The sequence below is a fragment of the Atractosteus spatula genome, chromosome 2 (assembly GCF_055471065.1).
Source record: "Atractosteus spatula isolate fAtrSpa1 chromosome 2, fAtrSpa1.hap1, whole genome shotgun sequence".
Taxonomy (NCBI): Eukaryota; Metazoa; Chordata; class Actinopteri; order Semionotiformes; family Lepisosteidae; genus Atractosteus; species Atractosteus spatula.
In genome coordinates this window covers 74,302,713-74,321,045 of record NC_142707.1, presented here as the reverse complement: position 1 = coordinate 74,321,045, position 18,333 = coordinate 74,302,713, and the positions used below count along the sequence as shown (strand labels likewise).

The 18,333-nt window shown below is 34.8% G+C and overlaps 1 protein-coding gene across 14 annotated transcripts in view; it reads left to right on the top strand.

The window, feature by feature from the left end:
* ptprk (protein tyrosine phosphatase receptor type K) overlaps positions 1–18,333 on the top strand; it is a 241,830-nt gene that overhangs the window by 171,763 nt on the left and 51,734 nt on the right. For all 14 annotated transcript variants that reach the window (XM_088929190.1, XM_088929173.1, XM_088929122.1 and 11 more), the window contains exons 8-12: positions 2,234–2,536; positions 8,711–8,820; positions 10,620–10,821; positions 12,515–12,620; positions 17,677–17,950. In XM_088929190.1, the coding sequence (XP_088785316.1) occupies positions 2,234–2,536; positions 8,711–8,820; positions 10,620–10,821; positions 12,515–12,620; positions 17,677–17,950 (995 nt within the window). The remainder of the gene's footprint in view (positions 1–2,233; positions 2,537–8,710; positions 8,821–10,619; positions 10,822–12,514; positions 12,621–17,676; positions 17,951–18,333) is intronic.

Here is an 18,333-nt window from a genome sequence, read left to right as displayed (position 1 = left end):
GAAATAATTAAATCCCCAAAACTTCCATACTTGGTTATAGAAAAACAAAAATAAAAGTTTAATAGATTCTTATTTTTTTTGTAAATAGTGGCAAGGAAGTGTTGCTATAGAAACTTGTGGTCTGTGGCTGTGCAGGCCTGGGACTGGCAGCAACTTTCCTTGACATCTGAGAAAAGAATGTGATTCAGAAAATATAGAAAACTGCTTCTTTCACAATTGAAGCGAGCAGAGGGGATTCCTTCCCACTTGTCTGAAAAGGTTAAAAGAAGTTTTGTGTAGCAGTCAAGCACATGGTCAACATGTCTCATACAAAGGGGAGAGCACTTGACATTGATGCTGTCATGTCAGGTTTAGCTGGTAGATTGTAATTCACTTTCACTCTGCTCCACTGAAAACATGCTGCATGTCCTGCTAACATGGGAAAGAGGGGCATTTGCTTTCACTGTAAGCTGGCTTTTTACGCTGACTGCTAGCTGGCTGAATTGTAATGGCAAGGATAGAAAAGTAAATGAATATTTGCATCATTTTTTTTTTCAGTGGCAATAAAGTTGCACAATTAGGGTAATTAGTATCCTGCATGGCTTGGTTGGATGATGGATCGCAATCAAGATTATGTTGACTCTCTTCCAAAGTGATATATTGGCTAATTTAGTATCTCTAAAAATGTGCTGTGACAGCTGTAGTGGCCTCATGGTCCATCTTGTAGCATCTGTTCTCTCCATTTTCAGATTCTGAACATAGTTAATGCTCTTTATTTGCATTTACCTTTCCAAATATTGACATTGAATCCTAATAATGGCTTCTTCATTTGTCTTATGTATCCTTACTGCCACAATGGATGAAAAGACGAACTGTGTTGCAAGAACTTGTATTGAACCTGTCCTGTTAACGACTCGGTTAACTGTTTTTAATAACTTGATATAAATACAAAAGTAATTTGGCATGATCTTACTCATGCTTTTTCAACAGTTTTATGGTTACTTATTCTGAAAATGCAAATTAGCAAGAAGGGCTTAATTCAAATGTTGATATTAATTTCCTATTTTAAACACCGTGATATTAAGTTCTAAAGCCACATGTATATATGACATGGTAACGTGTTTTCACATGCAGAAAACATTCTTGTTTTGTCAGTTTGCATGGTAATATGAGTGGTCTATCTTCCACTAATGGCATGTTTTGTCCACACATTTCCTAGAGTACAGGGTGAGAAAATAAAGGATTTATAAATGCCATATATTATAAGCCAATCATTAACATTGTAGCGGTTCATTTTCAGTGACCTTGGCCACTTGGTTTGTTTTCCTCATGGCCTTGTTTTCAGTGCTAGTAATACATTTTGAAGCTTTAAATTTCCACTTATAAATCTAAAACTTGGGTTATTTTCACTGAAAGCAAGGGAACGTGGTGGATATCAGAACATTTCTGATGTAGAACTTTAAGTGTACTTTGAACTTGGATTAGTTTTATGAATCTTCATAGCTGTGAAGATGAAAAGTTTGAACTAAATATTTATTTGATGATTACACAAAAATAATGATTACACAAATCAGAAAAGGACAGCATTATTTTATGAGCATTAACATTTTAACTATTAATTACAGTATTGTATTTCACATTCAAAACCTAGCATTTGTGGTGTTGGTTCAAAATTTAATGTTGATACTTTAATCATGAGATTTTCTTTGTGCTGTATTAAAAATCTTAACTGTAAATTGCTTTTCAACACAAATATCCACCCTCACAATTTGTGTACAGCTTTTGAATTTCAGTCCTTTATTCTTCAGATATGTTTGTCACCTTGATACCCACTTAATGATTGCTGACAGTTACATTTAGTTCTTAATCTGTTTGAGTTTTGGCAAAAATAGTTGAAATATGCTCTCCTTTCAGTTTCTACCGTTTATTTTTTAAGGTTACCTTTGTGCTGTAAATCTAAAACAGTCTTGTCTTCACTAACAACTAATGAACAATCAATCATACCTCATCACAGAGTAAGTGCCAACTAGAAATGTTTCAAATGGCATAACGTGAAATCCAATCTTTAGCTTCAATTGGCATCTGAATGGGTGAATTATTGTATTTTACTACTGTATATCAGCATTGTTTGTAACTTATTTTCAACATTGATGCTACCAGGCTGTTCTTTTTCTATCCTAATCATATTTGGTATATCTTGTAAATGTATTTAATCATTTGCTTACCATTCCCATTCATTTCTCTTCTTGTCTAGAACCAATGAGGACCCCTAAAAGTCTGAAAATTGCAGAGACCCAGGCCAGGTTCATAGCGGTGGACTGGGAGTCATTGGGCTACAATATTACACGATGCCACACGTTCAATGTCACAATTTGCTACCACTACTTCAATGGCAATAACGAGAGCAAAGCTGATTGCTTGGATATGGACCCCAAAGCTCCGCGGCACATTGTTGGAAACCTTCCCCCAAACACAAATGTGAGCCTTAAAATGATCCTCACCAACCCCGAAGGCCGAAAAGAGAGTGATGAAGTGGTCATTCAAACAGATGAAGACGGTAGGCGCTTTGTGGCAGTGTTTTTGTTGTTTTTCTCATTTATGCTAAATATTAATGTTCATTTACTGTAAACTATGTTATGGTAAACGGCTATTTAAGTGAAAAGTTTGATGATAGTTGTATAAGTGTGAATATTGAGAAAATGATGTTTTTATTTGTTGAAGATAGGATTTGACTGATAAACAGTTATTCTTTTTGCAAATATATGCTTTTTTCTTTGAATTAGCATAGTTTAATATATTAGTATATTTAATTCTGAATTTAATTTCTGTTTTAATTTCATGCCTCTATTAGCTAATCCTGAAGGCATAATCTGCAAAGATGACTAGTTTACTAACTGTTCCAGAATGTAGATCAATATAAATTAAGAAGAACAGAAATCCTAGTACAGCTCCCTGTGGTAATCCACTAATTACATCACCCCAATTTGAATATTTACTCCTTACCTGCAAGCTGTTTCCTATTAACCAGTTTTTAGTCCAATCATACACAATTCTCCAAATGCCTTCTACCTGTAATTTGGGAGTTTCACATAAAAAAAAATCTGGAAATCTCAATACACCAGGTAATAGAGTCTTTCTATATCCATTACTGACGTTGTTTGGTAATATCTACGATTTCTAAATCTGTGTGAACTATTCCCAGGTCAGGACCTCAGTTTTACGTCTCATCTTGAGGATGGCGCTTTTTTACAGTATAGTGTCGCCGTCACTATACAGGGACATTAGGACCCACATGTCCTGCTGGCACCACCTCTTCCAGCAGCAACCTTAGTTTTTCCAAGGAGGTCTCTTATCCAGGCACTGCCCAGGCTCACACCTGCTGAGCTCCAGTAGGCTGCCAGTTGTGAGCTGCAGGCTGATATGGCTGCTGGCATGATTACAAAATTAACGGATTTAAATTGGGCTGTCTGATTTTTTTTCTTATTCCCTACTCCAAACTTTGTCATCTTTTTGAAATGCAAAAATTATGTTCTAGGTAACATAATAAGAACTGTCTCATTTAGTACACACTTTAACATCATGATGCACTCTTATTGTACGTGTAGCTGTGCTGTCATGGTGCAAAGATTAGTAACCAGAATTTCCTTTTTTTTCTCTGTGTGTATTGTAATTTGTTTAATTAAAATATTGAAGACCGTTAAAACATTCAAAATGTGAATAAAATTAATGTACACATTCTTACTATGCCATTTAATTTGATTAACGATTTGGTTTATATTAGGCTTTTGTTCACTGATCATTGCTTTCTATACTATACACAGCTTGAGCTACAAATAAATACAAATTTGATAATTTCAATGATAAACATGATAAAAATGTTAAACTGCTGTTAGACTTCATTTAGTTCCACCAAAGTACTATATTTTCTTAATTACTCCTAGATGTGGTTTTTTGAAGTTTAAAGGAAAGACCATTGCCGGGATTTCTTTTCAGGCCTAAATGATGAAAACACAAAAGCAAGTTATTGAAAGTGGTATAAAAAAGATCAAAGTAAACCTTAAATGATGATAAACCATGGTTTGGTCTCATGGTTTATGATGGATTCTTTAAATATTTGTTTTGCATATATAATGGAGAATCATTGGAAAAGTTATTACTTGTTTCTCAATTTTATTTATTTTTATTTATTTTTCAGCTACTCTCTTTTTTTCCACATCACGACTGTGTTCTGAGTTTAGGACGATGCTTGTTCTTTTTTTTTTAATGCCGAATTCCATTGTGGGACTTAAGATGCCGCATAATGTGTTTACAGCTCATACGGCAGCAATGCACTTTGGTCTCTCTCTAAGGTTAAAGACTACCCTAAAGATGAGTAAAGGACCAAAGTGTTGTACTGCTTAGGGGGAAGGATTTGTGGACATAGCCTTGGTCTTTGTTAGTGTTCAGAAAACTCAAACATACTTCCTACCTTGTAACAGTCTTGTATCTTGATAGAAAGATACATCAGAACATGTGTCACACTGTCTGGCTCAAGTGTGGCTGAGACCCGAAAACAAAACATAAAAAAGTGCACTTGCTACGAGAACTGTGTATAAATGCTGAGAAGCATACTGTGAATTTCAAAACTGCATTAAGTAGAACGGCACGTATTTATGCAGTTGACAGTCTTTCCATTAGCCCATGCTACATTACTCTTGAAGTACTTCTTTTTAATCTCCCTTTCTGTAAGATACAAACCACTTTTACTGTGGAATTAAATGTGCACGGGATTCAAGGATGTTCAAGGAAGATTCTTTGGAGAGCAATTCACAGATATTTAAACACTAGTGCTCAATATCTTATCTCCCTATTGACAACTTTCTTTCCTTATGAGTTTAGAAAAAAAGTATTTAGACGCACGCTGTGCTAACAGTTTTGGAATGCTGCATCATGCAAACAGTGCTGTTTTTCCTAGTTATTTCACTTTGATTTCACACAGCCTTTTAATGTGACTTTTTCAGACATCTTATGAGGCAACTTTGTTTCCTCTTACCTAAATGACTATATTCCTAGTTGTTCTGGTCTGGAGTCTGTGGGACATACATTTTATGGCAATATTGAATTCAGTGTGTGTTGACCTAATGTGCAGTAGAAAGAGTCCAGATTATGAAGGAGAAGCTAACAGCAAAATGGCCCTATCATAATTTTAGCTAAATCCATTATTTAATGATTTCTTGAGCTAATTGGCTTAATCAGTCTAAATAATGAGTGATCGATTATCAAAGTTAATATAAAGCGCATGGCTCTTTACCCTGCAGTTCTGATGTGCCAAGTCATTAATTCAACCATTAAAATGTAACTTACTTGGGTGCATAAAGTATAGTTTAAAGAAGCATCATTACCCAAACATCAATTACTGTTGCATTACAAAAAACCATACTTAATTTTTTATTTATCCTCGGTCTACAAAAAAAGGCTATTTTAGCTTCTGATTTTAAGACAGACATACAGTAAATAGCTTCTAGTGTTCATGATAGGTAATATTTACTTGTGAAGAAAGTTTGGAAAGGAAATCTAGGAAATGGAAAAAACATTATCTTTACCTACTAGCGATATCACGTTTCCTTTATGATTCCAAAGATACAATAACCTTTTTTTTTAATATTCTGAACTCGACTTGGTTTAATGCAGTTTAAATTAGTTGTATGATGTGTGACAATTAAAAGACTGATCATGATGCTTATGCTTATTTGCTTTCAGCTGTAAAGAAAGCCAAGATAATGGATGTTGGATGTCTTAAATGTCTGAAATAATACACTGTTTCATTGAGGAATAACTAAGCTTAACACAGTAGTGATTGTCATTAAAAAATCTATTCATTGCTTTCTCAAACAGAACACTGTATTTTATGTTCTTCATTGTAACTTACAGACATTATGTACGGGCAGTTTTTTCTACCTAAAGCTTTCTGCCAAAACTGCTTGTATATAATGTTCATAAATGAGTGGAAAGCATAAAATACACTGTTCTGTTTTAGAGCAATGCATTGATTTTTTGTTGTTACACATTGGTAAAAAGTCTTTATTTCAGGAGTAGTTCAAAGAAAGTTTGGGGTGGATATATAAAATTCCAGCACTCTGAAAATTTCTGCTGTCAATCAGTATTTGAACACGAGTTAGACTGTTTTTGAGAACAGTGTTACATATCCATTTTACAGTGTAAAATGCATGGTAAACTAAAACCTTATTTCAGAAAATAGGTCATTCAAATCTATTTTAAATAGACTCTTATTTGTTCCAGATTTTATAATTCAGGCATAGTTATCATGAGATAGGTTTCACGACATGATTTTGATTGCAAAACACCCATATAGCAAATGGGTTGAACAACATTTTTGTGCCATATAAAAGCTGTCAGAGTAAAATACTTTCTCTCTTGCCACATACTGTCTTTGTAGGAACTAAAATCCAGATCCCTTGGCCAATATAAGTTCAATTATATAACATGTAGATTGTTGTTAAGTCCAAAAAATATATTCTTTCAGATATGTATTGGTTTGCAGAAACAAATTAATGTTTCCTCAGTGCCACTCTTGCAAGCTATAGGTGTGTGATGGGGGAAGGAGTGCTTGTACGTTTGTCTCATTACAACTTACCCTTTCATCCATGTGAGGCCCTGTAAAAAAAAACTTTGACAAGATAGAGTAGTATGTCCATATCGTCCTTACTGTAATAAATATACTGTATTTAACTTCTGTCACCTGTAATTTTTTAGATAGATTTATTAGATACTAATACCAAAATAATGGACAGTAAATATAACTGTGGCTCTGTATGTCCATGAGCCTACACAGCTTTTAAATGTATTTGTACTGTTCCAAGTTATGCTTCCAATCTCAAGAGTTTTTTATAGTTCACAAATTCTAACGCATTATGGGCAGAACTAAGATAAATATTGTTATTCTCACAAGCTGTTTGGTGTGCTTAGATTCTGTTTACTTATTATACCAGTCATTCTTTACAGTCGGGTTTATTATAATAATTTTAAAGCAAGTAAGATCTCGGATATACCAATTCATAATGCAGTTTGTAGAGTAGATGTCATGTTGAAGATTTTCTGCTCAGGTTTTAGGAAATCTTGTAATTATAGAGTTTCCAGTCAATATGTTCCAGTTTTGGCATCTGCAGAGATAGCAGGTTTTGAAGCTTGCTTAGAAAGGAAAGTTTTGTTCCTGTTATTTTTTTCTTAAATTTATATATTAGTTATATTTTGATATGTCTCATGTCTGAATAAATCATATACGGTATCTAGAAGAGTAGAAGGAAGAGAACTAAACACTTCTCAGAAATCTAGATAGAAACCTTTTCCTTTTCCACTTAAAAATTTGGTTTATAATATAATGCATACGGCCACCATTGGTTGTGAGAGCCGGCTTACCAGCGCGGTGACGTCACCACCCTTCCCTGTGAATAGCAGGGAAGACGGGAGATTTCCCTTTAGCTCAACTGGCTGGGTCCCTGTTGAGTGACACCGGAGGCCCGGGTTCGAGTCTCCGACGGTGGGGGGAGACCTGAGGCTGCAGTGGCGAGGGCGCATACCCATGTGAATCCCGGAGCATTACAATAATATAGTTAACCAAAATTAAAACTCCTGGCTCCTTAAACATATGATGTGAATGAATTTACTGTCTATTCCTTTATATGTGTTGTGCTGTATATTATGAGTTTTTGTTCTCTAATGGGTGGTATTATGGCTTTTTGTGTCATCAGAAGGATTTAAAGTACTCTAGGTCAGTGCTGAAGAGAGGAGTGGATTTACTGCTTGAAGGAGGAAAGGTTGATTAGCTATAGAAAATAAACCAACGTATGTCAATAGAATATCTACTCCCTGGAAAGAAATGTCAGAAAGTGCAAAGTAACACAAAAAAGAGCTGCATTATATTTCTGTAGTTGATATAACCACTAATTCTGAATGGAAAAATGCTAAAAGTATATGAAAGTAAATTAAACCATGAAACTAGTCTACAATAGCTGCCAACAAGCAATCCTGACAGAAACATTATCTCTGTGACCCTACCCCGTACATCTCAATTCAAATGATTAAAAAGCAAGTATTGTAGTTTTCGGGTTAAATTTATGCTTACTTTCCCTAAACAGTGCACAAAACTAATGAACATCTTGTATTTGAATGTGATTATTTTTTATTAACTTTGGCATGGGCTAATTGCTTTCTTTTGTCTGACTGGGGGTTAGTGAGCTTTTCCATTCAAAGGGATAACCTTCAATTAAAAAACATTTGATTTTTTCTGCATTAAATGCTTCTAATGCTGAAATGAAATGTGCCTTTGATCATTTAGTCGTGGTGAAATGTGGTTTTGTCTTTTGTAACAGAATGGGTGGTGATGGTGTGGTGCTCATGGAATGCTTGCATTTTCTGAAAATACTTAATTTGTCTTGATGCATCATTGCCAAGTTATTAGTTTAAAAAAGATTAACATATTTTAAATTGCTACATTCTCATGAACTAAAAGAAGTCATTTAACAATACGATTTTAAACTCCTTAGTTTTATTACAAATCATCTTTTGTGTTGGAAAAAATTAGATTGTTTTTCTGTTAAGTGGTAGACACACGTTCAACATAGTTTGTTATAGCACCAATACCATTCTGCAGATTTTCTAAAAAATAAATAAATCAGTGAGAGTTTATTGAAATTATTGTTTTTTCATTAAATTAACTTCTCCATTAATGCAGTGCCTGGTCCAGTCCCTAGTGAGTCAACGAAAGCCACACCGTTTGAAGACCGAATCTTCCTCTACTGGAAAGAGCCCTTGGAGCCAAATGGCATCATCACTCAGTATGAGGTAATCATGGTTGTTAACAAATCAACAAGGAAGATAGGAATGAAAGTCTATTACTAACCAGCTTCGTATATTTTTTTCATTATGATTATTCTATTGTCATATTACAAATAGTAGAATAATACAGAGGTTGTAAATCTGCATCTGCCACACAAAACATAACATTCTTTTTATAACTTTTTAAAATTTTATAGTTAACTCCACTACTGCTCTATTAACTCTCTGGGTTTGCTCTTGGATAACATAAACCATGTAGGCTGCATGTATTTTTTATTGTTTTGGATGCCTGCGTTCAATCAAAATAAGTGTAGAGATTAGATCAAGACATGTATTCACTGTGAATGGCCATTTCTACTCTAAACATATTTGGTTTGCCATTTTGACCTTGGTAAAATTACAGAATAAAAAGATAAAGGTCTTAATCTGATCTCTTAGATTGTTTTGATTGAATAGACAAAACAAGCTAGAACATTATAGCTAGAGCACTTAAAATAAGACAGGCCAAATAATAAGCTAGCTATTATTAAATGTAAACATTTTACAATTTGTCTTTGTTTTTGTTTCCCAGAGCTTACTTGCCATGAACATTGCCGTGAAATGTTGTTAAATGTATTTGGAGTAAGGGAATATTAGAACTTCAACGTCTAGTTGAAAGATTGAATTTAACCAGCACTTGGAGTTCAGTTTCTACAGTTACACACTGTTATATGTAATGGAAATAGCTATCAAAGTGTCTTAAGAATGTAGAGACAATAAGTAACACCTGGCTACTGTCAACATTGACAGTTCTCAGGAAGCTTCATAGCAAGAAAGGAACCGGGGTGTTTACTGAGTTGTATTGGGTCTGAGATGCACTTATCAAAGGAATCAGATGGTTTACATTGCTTAATTAAGTTCTGGGTAAATGAATAAGTGTCATCAGCAGTCCAGGAGCACAGCATAAAAGGGCAGATAGATAAAGTCAAGAAGGGAGAGACAGACAGAAGGTGGAAGCTCCTTGTTCCAATCAGCCTTTAAGATTAAAGTTAAATATTTGAACTGTTGAGAGAGGTTGCCATTATGTTGTGTTTAGGAAACTCTGATTTCCTATATAGATATCCCTGGGCTGAAAACAGACTCTTCTGGTTAGTGGATGCATTTTTTAGATTAAGTGTAGCATCCCAATTTGTATAGAGAAATGTAGGTCAAATTCTGTTTTGTTTAGAAGGCAGCTTTATCTCTTCTGTTGGCCTTTGTACGTGTTGTATAGGATTTGATTACTTGGTAGGAGTCTGAGGTTTTCATGTTGGTCAGGACTTAGGCCTCTGGGACTCCTTGTTTGTAGGTTTGTAAATAACATAACTTTTTTGTTGTGTGTTTTGTACTTTGTTATTATTAATAAATATCTGTTTAACCCAGTGTGCCTGATTTATTACTCTTTTAATCAAAGCTGTGCCAGAGAACCAAGAACTCAGGTGCCTCTAATTATACCAGCCAATCGGGTATATTTTTGTAAAATCTTTACATTTTGGAGGTTGCAATTTTCTGTTTTACTCATTGACCAACCCACTCAGTCATTTCCGTTACTCCCCTTTTTTTCTGCACTCAATTTGTAACAATATCAAAAACAGGATTTGAACATGTTTGGCACCAGCAACTGATTAGAAATTAGTCACTGGTCTTAGCTCATTTTATAATTATTCATTGTTCTAACAACATAATCCATCCCTTAATGTTGTGTTCCTGTTGTAAAACTAGTAGAATGTTTTGAATGTATTTGGAGTATGAAATATGTGATTGCTGTATTTTATGTTTCCATGCAGATTAGTTACAGTAGCATTAGATCCTTTGATCCTTCAATCCACTTGTTACGGCCTCCATTGACAGTGGCTCTACCCTGGAACAGCACTCATCACGTGTTCTCCCAGCTTCATCCTGGGACAACTTACCAGTTTGTCATCAGAGCCAGCACAGTGAAGGGTTTTGGACCGCCAACTGTTCTGAATGTCACCACCAACATTTCTGGTACACTTTTCCTTCATCTCTTAAAGACCTGCCAGATGTAAGGTGGCATTTGTTCTGCAATGAACATGTCAGAACTGGAGCAATTTTGCCAGAAAGAATCATCGAATATTTATGGCTATGAAATTTAAGCTCTGAAAAAGTGAGAGAAACCAGATCAAAAAGTGACAAAAAGTAATTCAACAAGTGATTTACTGGCAGCAGTAATTGTAGTCAAAGGTGTTTCCAAACATAGTGTAATTTGCTAACTGCATAGGCACTCGGTCCCCTTATTAAGAATTCATCTAACTATTAACAGGATATTAATGACAGATTTTAATAAAATAAGATCTGACTATATATATACATTACTTGTAATGTATAAATGTGAAATTATTGGAAGGTGTGGTATAATTTAAGCACATGGCACATATATAGTTATGGTAGTATATGTGTATGTCTGTGGTACAAGTTTCTTTCAGAGGATATAAAATTCAGTGAACCTCAGTTATGAACATAAAGTTTAATGTTTTCATCTTTAGAAATTTAGCAGCCATGGACAGCTATTCTATCTTTGTTAGGGATCGTCACTGAGTCATTGACTGAATGCAAGTCACTTTGTATTTTATTCAGCAGAAATAGAAGCCTTCAGGTGTTTCCACCTTATGGCCCAGGATATTTACACCCATGATTGGTAGTATGTGTATAAATGAATATTGAAAGGCTGCTTGCTTACACATAGAATAGTATTTGTATACAAACCTTTTCATTAATATATGTCAAAGTAAATGTCGCTCGTTTCTACTTACACATGCGATGTAGGGTCACCACTTATCGAATTTGGGATTTTTAAGCTTCTAAGTGTTCTCTGCTTATGACTGTTACTTGCAGCAACAGCCTTTCTGCAGGTATCCTTGTACCCCAGGCTCTGTAGGTTTCATAATTGCTTATTTAAAAACAGATCAAATTATATAGTGTTCAGAAGAGGGATTGGCAAGATTTGGGGGGCTTGTCAGTATCAGGGTTGGTGTACCAGAAGACATTTTAAACCTAAATTACTTAAATGAATAGCAATCTCTATAATCTCTCTAAGATATGTATAAAGTCTATGGTGATGAAAATTTTCAAAGGTGACAATTTAGACTAAATGTGGTCTGCATTCAGAATAATCAATGTATGCACATCAAGAGTAGTAGCTTTTGGACTTGCTCCTTAATAGCATGTGATGGCAATAGCTTGCTAAAACAAGAAGGCTGGTTACGTTTTTTTTCGAATAAGCCTTAAAATTAATAACATATAGCTTAGCAGAGTAAATGGAATGTAAGATTGTCGCCTGCTATTTTAGCATTATAATTGCATATCTAAAGAAAATTAAATAAAGCAGCAGCTGTTGGATTGTCAGCATTAACAAATATGAAGTCTGCTTATTTGTTCCTGGAATTGATTTCAGTGCTATTACAGAGTACATTAATAAACCCAAGTTAGTTACTTTATTTTATAATATATTAAGATAATAACAGTTTATAGATGTAGAAATTATAGTGCTTTTAAAGAGTTCTAACTTGCAAGGATGGGGTGAGGTTTTGTTTAATCTATGTATTTGTGACATTATTTTTAAATGTAAGCTTTCAAAAAACAGCCTTTTCCCCCTTTTGTTATGACCTTTTAATGCTGAATAAATGAGTAAAATTGCTGTTTTTTCTCCGTGTGTTTACAGCCCCCACTTTAATGGAATATGAAGGCTTTGAAGCTTTTTTGAATGAGACTGCCACCACCATCACTGTGCTGCTCAAACCTGCACAGGCGAAAGGTGCCCCTATCAGGTATGTGTAAGAGCAGAGTGCAGTTTGTACTTTAGATTGGCAAGTTGCCTAGCAGCTAATAAAGTGCTTCATTTCCAAGCTGTATTCGTCTGACATTGCTGTCAGGAGGTTTGTTTTCTTGGTAAGGCAAGGTCTACAAATAGACTTGTACTTAATAGCAGAAAAACTCTTCTGGGAATTTCGATATTCAAGACCAGAATTAACCCCCCCCAGATCTCTATTTGATTTGCTGTTGTTGGCCTCTACCATTTCATTTCATTTCCCTTTCCTCTATCAGAATCTGTGGGGATATAGAGTCTGAAGGTACTTGTCATAAAAAGGGATTTGAAGTGAACTCTGGGCTCTCTGATTCAGTAAATCAGCTATTATGTGGTGTCCTTCATATAGGATTGGGGAAAAAGGAAATTTTGATTATGTGTAGAGAACAAACAAAACAATGAGGATGAATATAAAGTATATTTTTTCTTCCAAAAAAACCCAACAGAATATATATGTTTTGCATAGGAAAGAAATAACATTCCATTTACATTACTAACATTGTATCATGGTTTCTTTTTAGACAGATACTTTATTGATCCTGTAAGGGAAATTGCAGAATTTTGAAGAGATCCCGGTCACTATTTAGACTATTTTGTTTTCTGTTGCTCATTTAATATGTCAAGCCAGTGTTACAGTGTTAATTTCAGCTAATTCACTGTTATCACCTGAATTAAAGTTGAAACCAGAAGATTATACTCTTGAATAAACAAAACTATGATCCACTCTCACGCCTGCTTTGTATTTTAAGGTTTAACATCTGTGATGCTTAGAAAGAACAATTTATTTAATTGTATGAATACATTTGCCAAAAACTTTTTGATAGTGACTGAATGATTGGATATGAAAAATTAATTTAAGACTAGGGAGACCTTAATTATAAAAGTAGAACAAAACTAGGATGACAGATGGAGAGGTCATGAGGTTTGTGTACAGTAGATATTTACTCTGTGTGAAAAGTGAAATAAAGCTATGAAACCAAGCTCAAAAAGCAAATGGATCTTTCAAACAATCTGGAGTATTACTTGTATGACATATATAGAAATTAAGAATTGATCAAATACAATGATTTAGCAATTGCACTATTGCACTGCTTTGCATTCCCAGATGGTATACAATGAGATTGAAATGGATTGTGTTACTAGTAGAAGCTTTATAATATAAATTGGAATGTACAAAAATGAAAATCTCAGCTTTTGAAGAAGTTGGTGACAACTTCATTTGATCAGCCTTCAAAGTTATGGAACAAACCTGAAGCATACAAATAATTAAGGGCTCCTTCTTACAGATAAAACTTCAAATTTTCATTGAAGTTCCACTACATCTGTGGTTTTCAAAGGTAATGTGTTAAATAGAGTAGGAACCCTTTATCATGATCTTTCCTGAATTAAATAATTCTGCTTATTTTCTTTGGAACAGTTCTGGCACAGGTCTCTGTTATGGTATAGTATGGAACATGCATAGCAACCAGTACTGGATCAAATACTTTTTGTTTGTTTGGAAGTTGGCTCAAGTAGTTTGGATGTTTATCATTTTATTTGCAAAAAGTAATAAAATTAGGTAATGTCAGTGACCCACAGCCTTGGATGCTCTTCCCACAAGTACAGTCATCACATATCAAGTCACATCCTCCTATGAATGAATCACTCTGAGGAGGTGGTGTACTATATTGGTCTAGCTCTTATTTCAGGAGCTATTTCCCAGGTCCAGGTATAACTGTTAAAGGGGTGGCAGAGAGCTGGTTGCCTCAGTGCTCTTGGGTCTTTGGTTTTTGAAACTTTAATATTACTTCTAACATTTTTTCCATGGAGATGGTTTAATGTTAAGCATTCACAGTCTGTACTTTCCTATGTATCCATATACTGTGTAGAACCAAGATGGGTTTGAAGTTAAATATTTCCTCAAATTAGATGGGCCTAGTTATAGACCATATATAGATGTATAGAGGTTTACATCTTACTTGAAAGTTTTGTATAAAAAAGTTAAGCTTTTGTATCCACTTTTACAACTCAGATGTATTTTTGTTAAATACGAAGACCTGTTTTCTGCATGTGCCTTGTATTGCTGCATGACGTTGCAATCATACTTTCAGATAGGAAATTATTTTTAGAATCTTCACAATCAACCCCATTCTAATAAACCGAATAATTGGGAAGAAAATTAAAAAGCTAAAATCTTAATTCTATTTAACAGTGTGCTATGCCAACATGAAATTGGTTCAGATGTAAAAATCGTTTTAAAGTTCACAAAATGAGTGTAGTGGTCTCTGTATCTCATAACAAACAAAACTTTAGAATAAATACATTTTTTTTCTATAAGATGAGATATCTCAGGAATCCCAAGCCACAACTCACACATTAAGAGATGGAATATGCATCACACCTCCCCGACACTAAGGAGATCTGGCTGGTCATCCAAAGCAGCAAAGGATTTGCAAAGCCTGAGAGTCGCCACCTGACATCAACAATATCCTGGTCCTCACACAAATCTGACCAGCATGGTTGAGAAACAACAAATAAGTGAACTTCTTCACTATTGTAAACGATTTATCTTAAATCTTGTGCGACATCCGCTGTTGACATGTAGCAGAATTTTTTAATGGACAAGAAGAGACCAAAATCAAACTTTTCTTTTTTCTTTTTTTGATGTGAATGCAAAGCATGATCTGGCTCCAGCCCAATACAGCATGTCTACTGAGTCAGCACCATCCCGACTGTCCAACATGAAGGTGGAAGAATCTTATGAGCATTCTCTCTTCAGCAGGCATTAACTGATGAGGCATCTGAAAATATTTACAAAATAGTTTTACAAAAATTTGTACAAGTAATGTATAAGAGTTATTTAGACCTTTTGCGGAGCTATTGCCATTGTGATGTGATGGAGCCCTTCCTGCTCACTAGTCACTGTAATGACTAATGGTATGTGATGCATGAGGGAATAAAGATAGATTGTGTATTTCACTGCCGAAATGATAAACATGCAGAGTTAATAAGGAAGTAGTATTTGTCAGCAAAGTCTCGAAAAGCAATATTTCTATTAGATTAAAAGAGATGTTTCAAAAGCCTGCTTGATTACAATGTGATAGGGCCACTTCACTTCACCGGATGTTTTGTTGCCTCATTCTTAATCGCAGACTGTAATGTCAATATGACACTGCACATACCTGGAAATTTCCAATCTTGTGATGCAAATTGGAGGTTTTACAAGTTACTCTGTAGATTTTACTTTTATTGTGTTTTGAAATACACTTAATGCTGATTCTTTCTAACTGAAATATAAAAATAGTGTCCCCCTTTAACAGTCTCTCAGCTGATTTAAAACATTGCTTGAATAAATTCCTAAAAAATTCAATGTATTATAGTTTCTGATTTGAAATTTCTTTGATATTTTTCACATTCTTGAGCATTTTTTTCTTGTTTAAGTTTTGAAAATAAAATACAGCAGACATATACTTCATTAATTTCAAGGTAATAAGTTTAGGTGTTTGAGACTGATCCGAAGCAATCAGCTTGCCATCTGTTTAGGTAATTTGTAGCAGTTTGTCATTGACAAACGATACAGAAATGAAGAAGTCTATTTTGGTGGAGTGGACAGATTTTGTGTCCATCTGTGCCTGTATTATAGTGTGTCACTTGAATTTTAGATCTGTGGTGCTTTGAGCCAAAATAGATGCAATAGCAAGGTCATGAGGTGGGGATAGCTGTCTGCACATTCTGTCACTAATGACATGACAACTGTAGATTGGTACTGCAGGACTGACCTCAAAACAGTCATCATGTCAGGTCCTGAAACAGCATGCTGCAGAGTTCTGTAACGTAATTCTAGCTTTAGACATCACATAGATGATCACTTAACAGTTTTATCAGTGAAAAAACGAATCATTGTAAAATGCTGCACAGTTATACTTAATTTCTATTCTTAAATTAGTATGGATGAATCAGTGAGGGTTGGAATTTCATTTTTGAGCCCTTTTTTTCAGAAAAAAAGCACTGAATATAAGGCCGTCAATATTTAAATATGAAGTTCTTCATAAAGTTCAGAGATGTTTTTGCATATGTATGAATTAATCCAGAAAACATTTCAATATTTTGTTAACAGTGATGTCCATCACTTGCACTTCATTTGCAATGCTTGTAATCATGTTAAGCAGAGCTTCGCTTCATGTTATTTTCCCTTTCCTATTATTCTGGGTTTGACTCTTTTGATTACTGGATAAACCTGGGTAATAGTAATACCTTCAGTCTGACTGCTGCCACATCTTTAAAGACCCTTTTACACTGACATACTCGACCAGGATCAGCTCATACTTTGGGTTGTGAAACTCCAGTGGGTTGAGTATAGTTTTACACTAGTTTAAATGACAAAACCCATTTCTTTCTTTCTTCTTGAAGAAGGTATAGGTATATTTATAGCATTCCATTTCATTTTTATTAGACATTTTCAGGACTGAATTATTTTAGACCTTTTGCAGGGCAGCTAAAATAGGATAAGAACACATTACTAAATGGCTTTGGTGCAAAATGTAAAATTGAGAACAGCTGAAGTTATACACTCAAAGATAGCTATGGTAAATTGTAAGTTTATGGATGGCAAACAGTAGTGATATTTGGTGTTTGCTGATGGAGTAGGTTACCATGTGCACAGGCTGATTTTATTATCTCCAACTATTAAGTAAATTTAAATATCTCAGGAGGATGTTTGTCTTCAGCATTAGCCTCTGGAAAAACTGACACACCCCAGGTGGAGAACCGGTGCGTTAAAAAGCTGAGCTTGTTCTGCTCTAGAAAGCAATTTGTGATTTTCATTTGTCTTTCAGTGAACTGCCATTAGAGGCACCCCAGTTCTACTGATCTTGTCTGATGAAGAATTAAGTATAGCTGAGATTTGTCTTTGATCTTTTTAAATCTTAAAATAATAGAAATAAAAGACTAAATTAAACATGTTTATTTAGAGCGCAATAGCAATGAAAACATCACTCACCATGCCTACCTGAACCCCCGTTGTGTTTGTTTTCCTGTAGTGCCTACCAGATTGTTGTGGAAGAGCTGAACCCTCACAGAACTAAGAGAGAAGCTAGCTCTATGGATTGCTACCAAGTCCCAGTCACCTACCAGAGTGCGACCAGTGGAGGGTCCCCATACTATTTTGCTGCAGAGCTCCCACCTGGCAATCTTCCTGAGCCTTCTCCATTTACAGTAGGAGACAACAAAACCTACCATGGGTTTTGGAATCCACCTCTGGCCCCGAGGAAAAACTATAACATCTACTTCCAGGCTGTTAGCAGTGTAGAAAAGGTAATTAATTTATCTTTTTTCTTTGCTATGCTTGAAAGGTGTTGTAATTCCAGTACTGATTGGATTTAGATTGCTGTTTGTTGAGATTCAACAGATGGTGTCTTCTCACTAGAACTTTTTTCAATTTAATTAACTTCACATTAAGCTTTCCCACTTTTTCAGGTGATGGGTGGGAGATTTGAAAAAATATATATTTTTGTCCATTTTGACATGTATTATTCCCTATTACCTTTTTACATCAGCAGCGATTGTTTTCGGTACAATGCAAAACCTGTACAGCAATTTTTACGACTTAAGTCTTTATTTAGAAGTAAAACCTGAGTTCTCATACATTTTGCTTTAGTAGTGCATTTTAAAGGCACCTAATCAGTCTGTGGAAGATT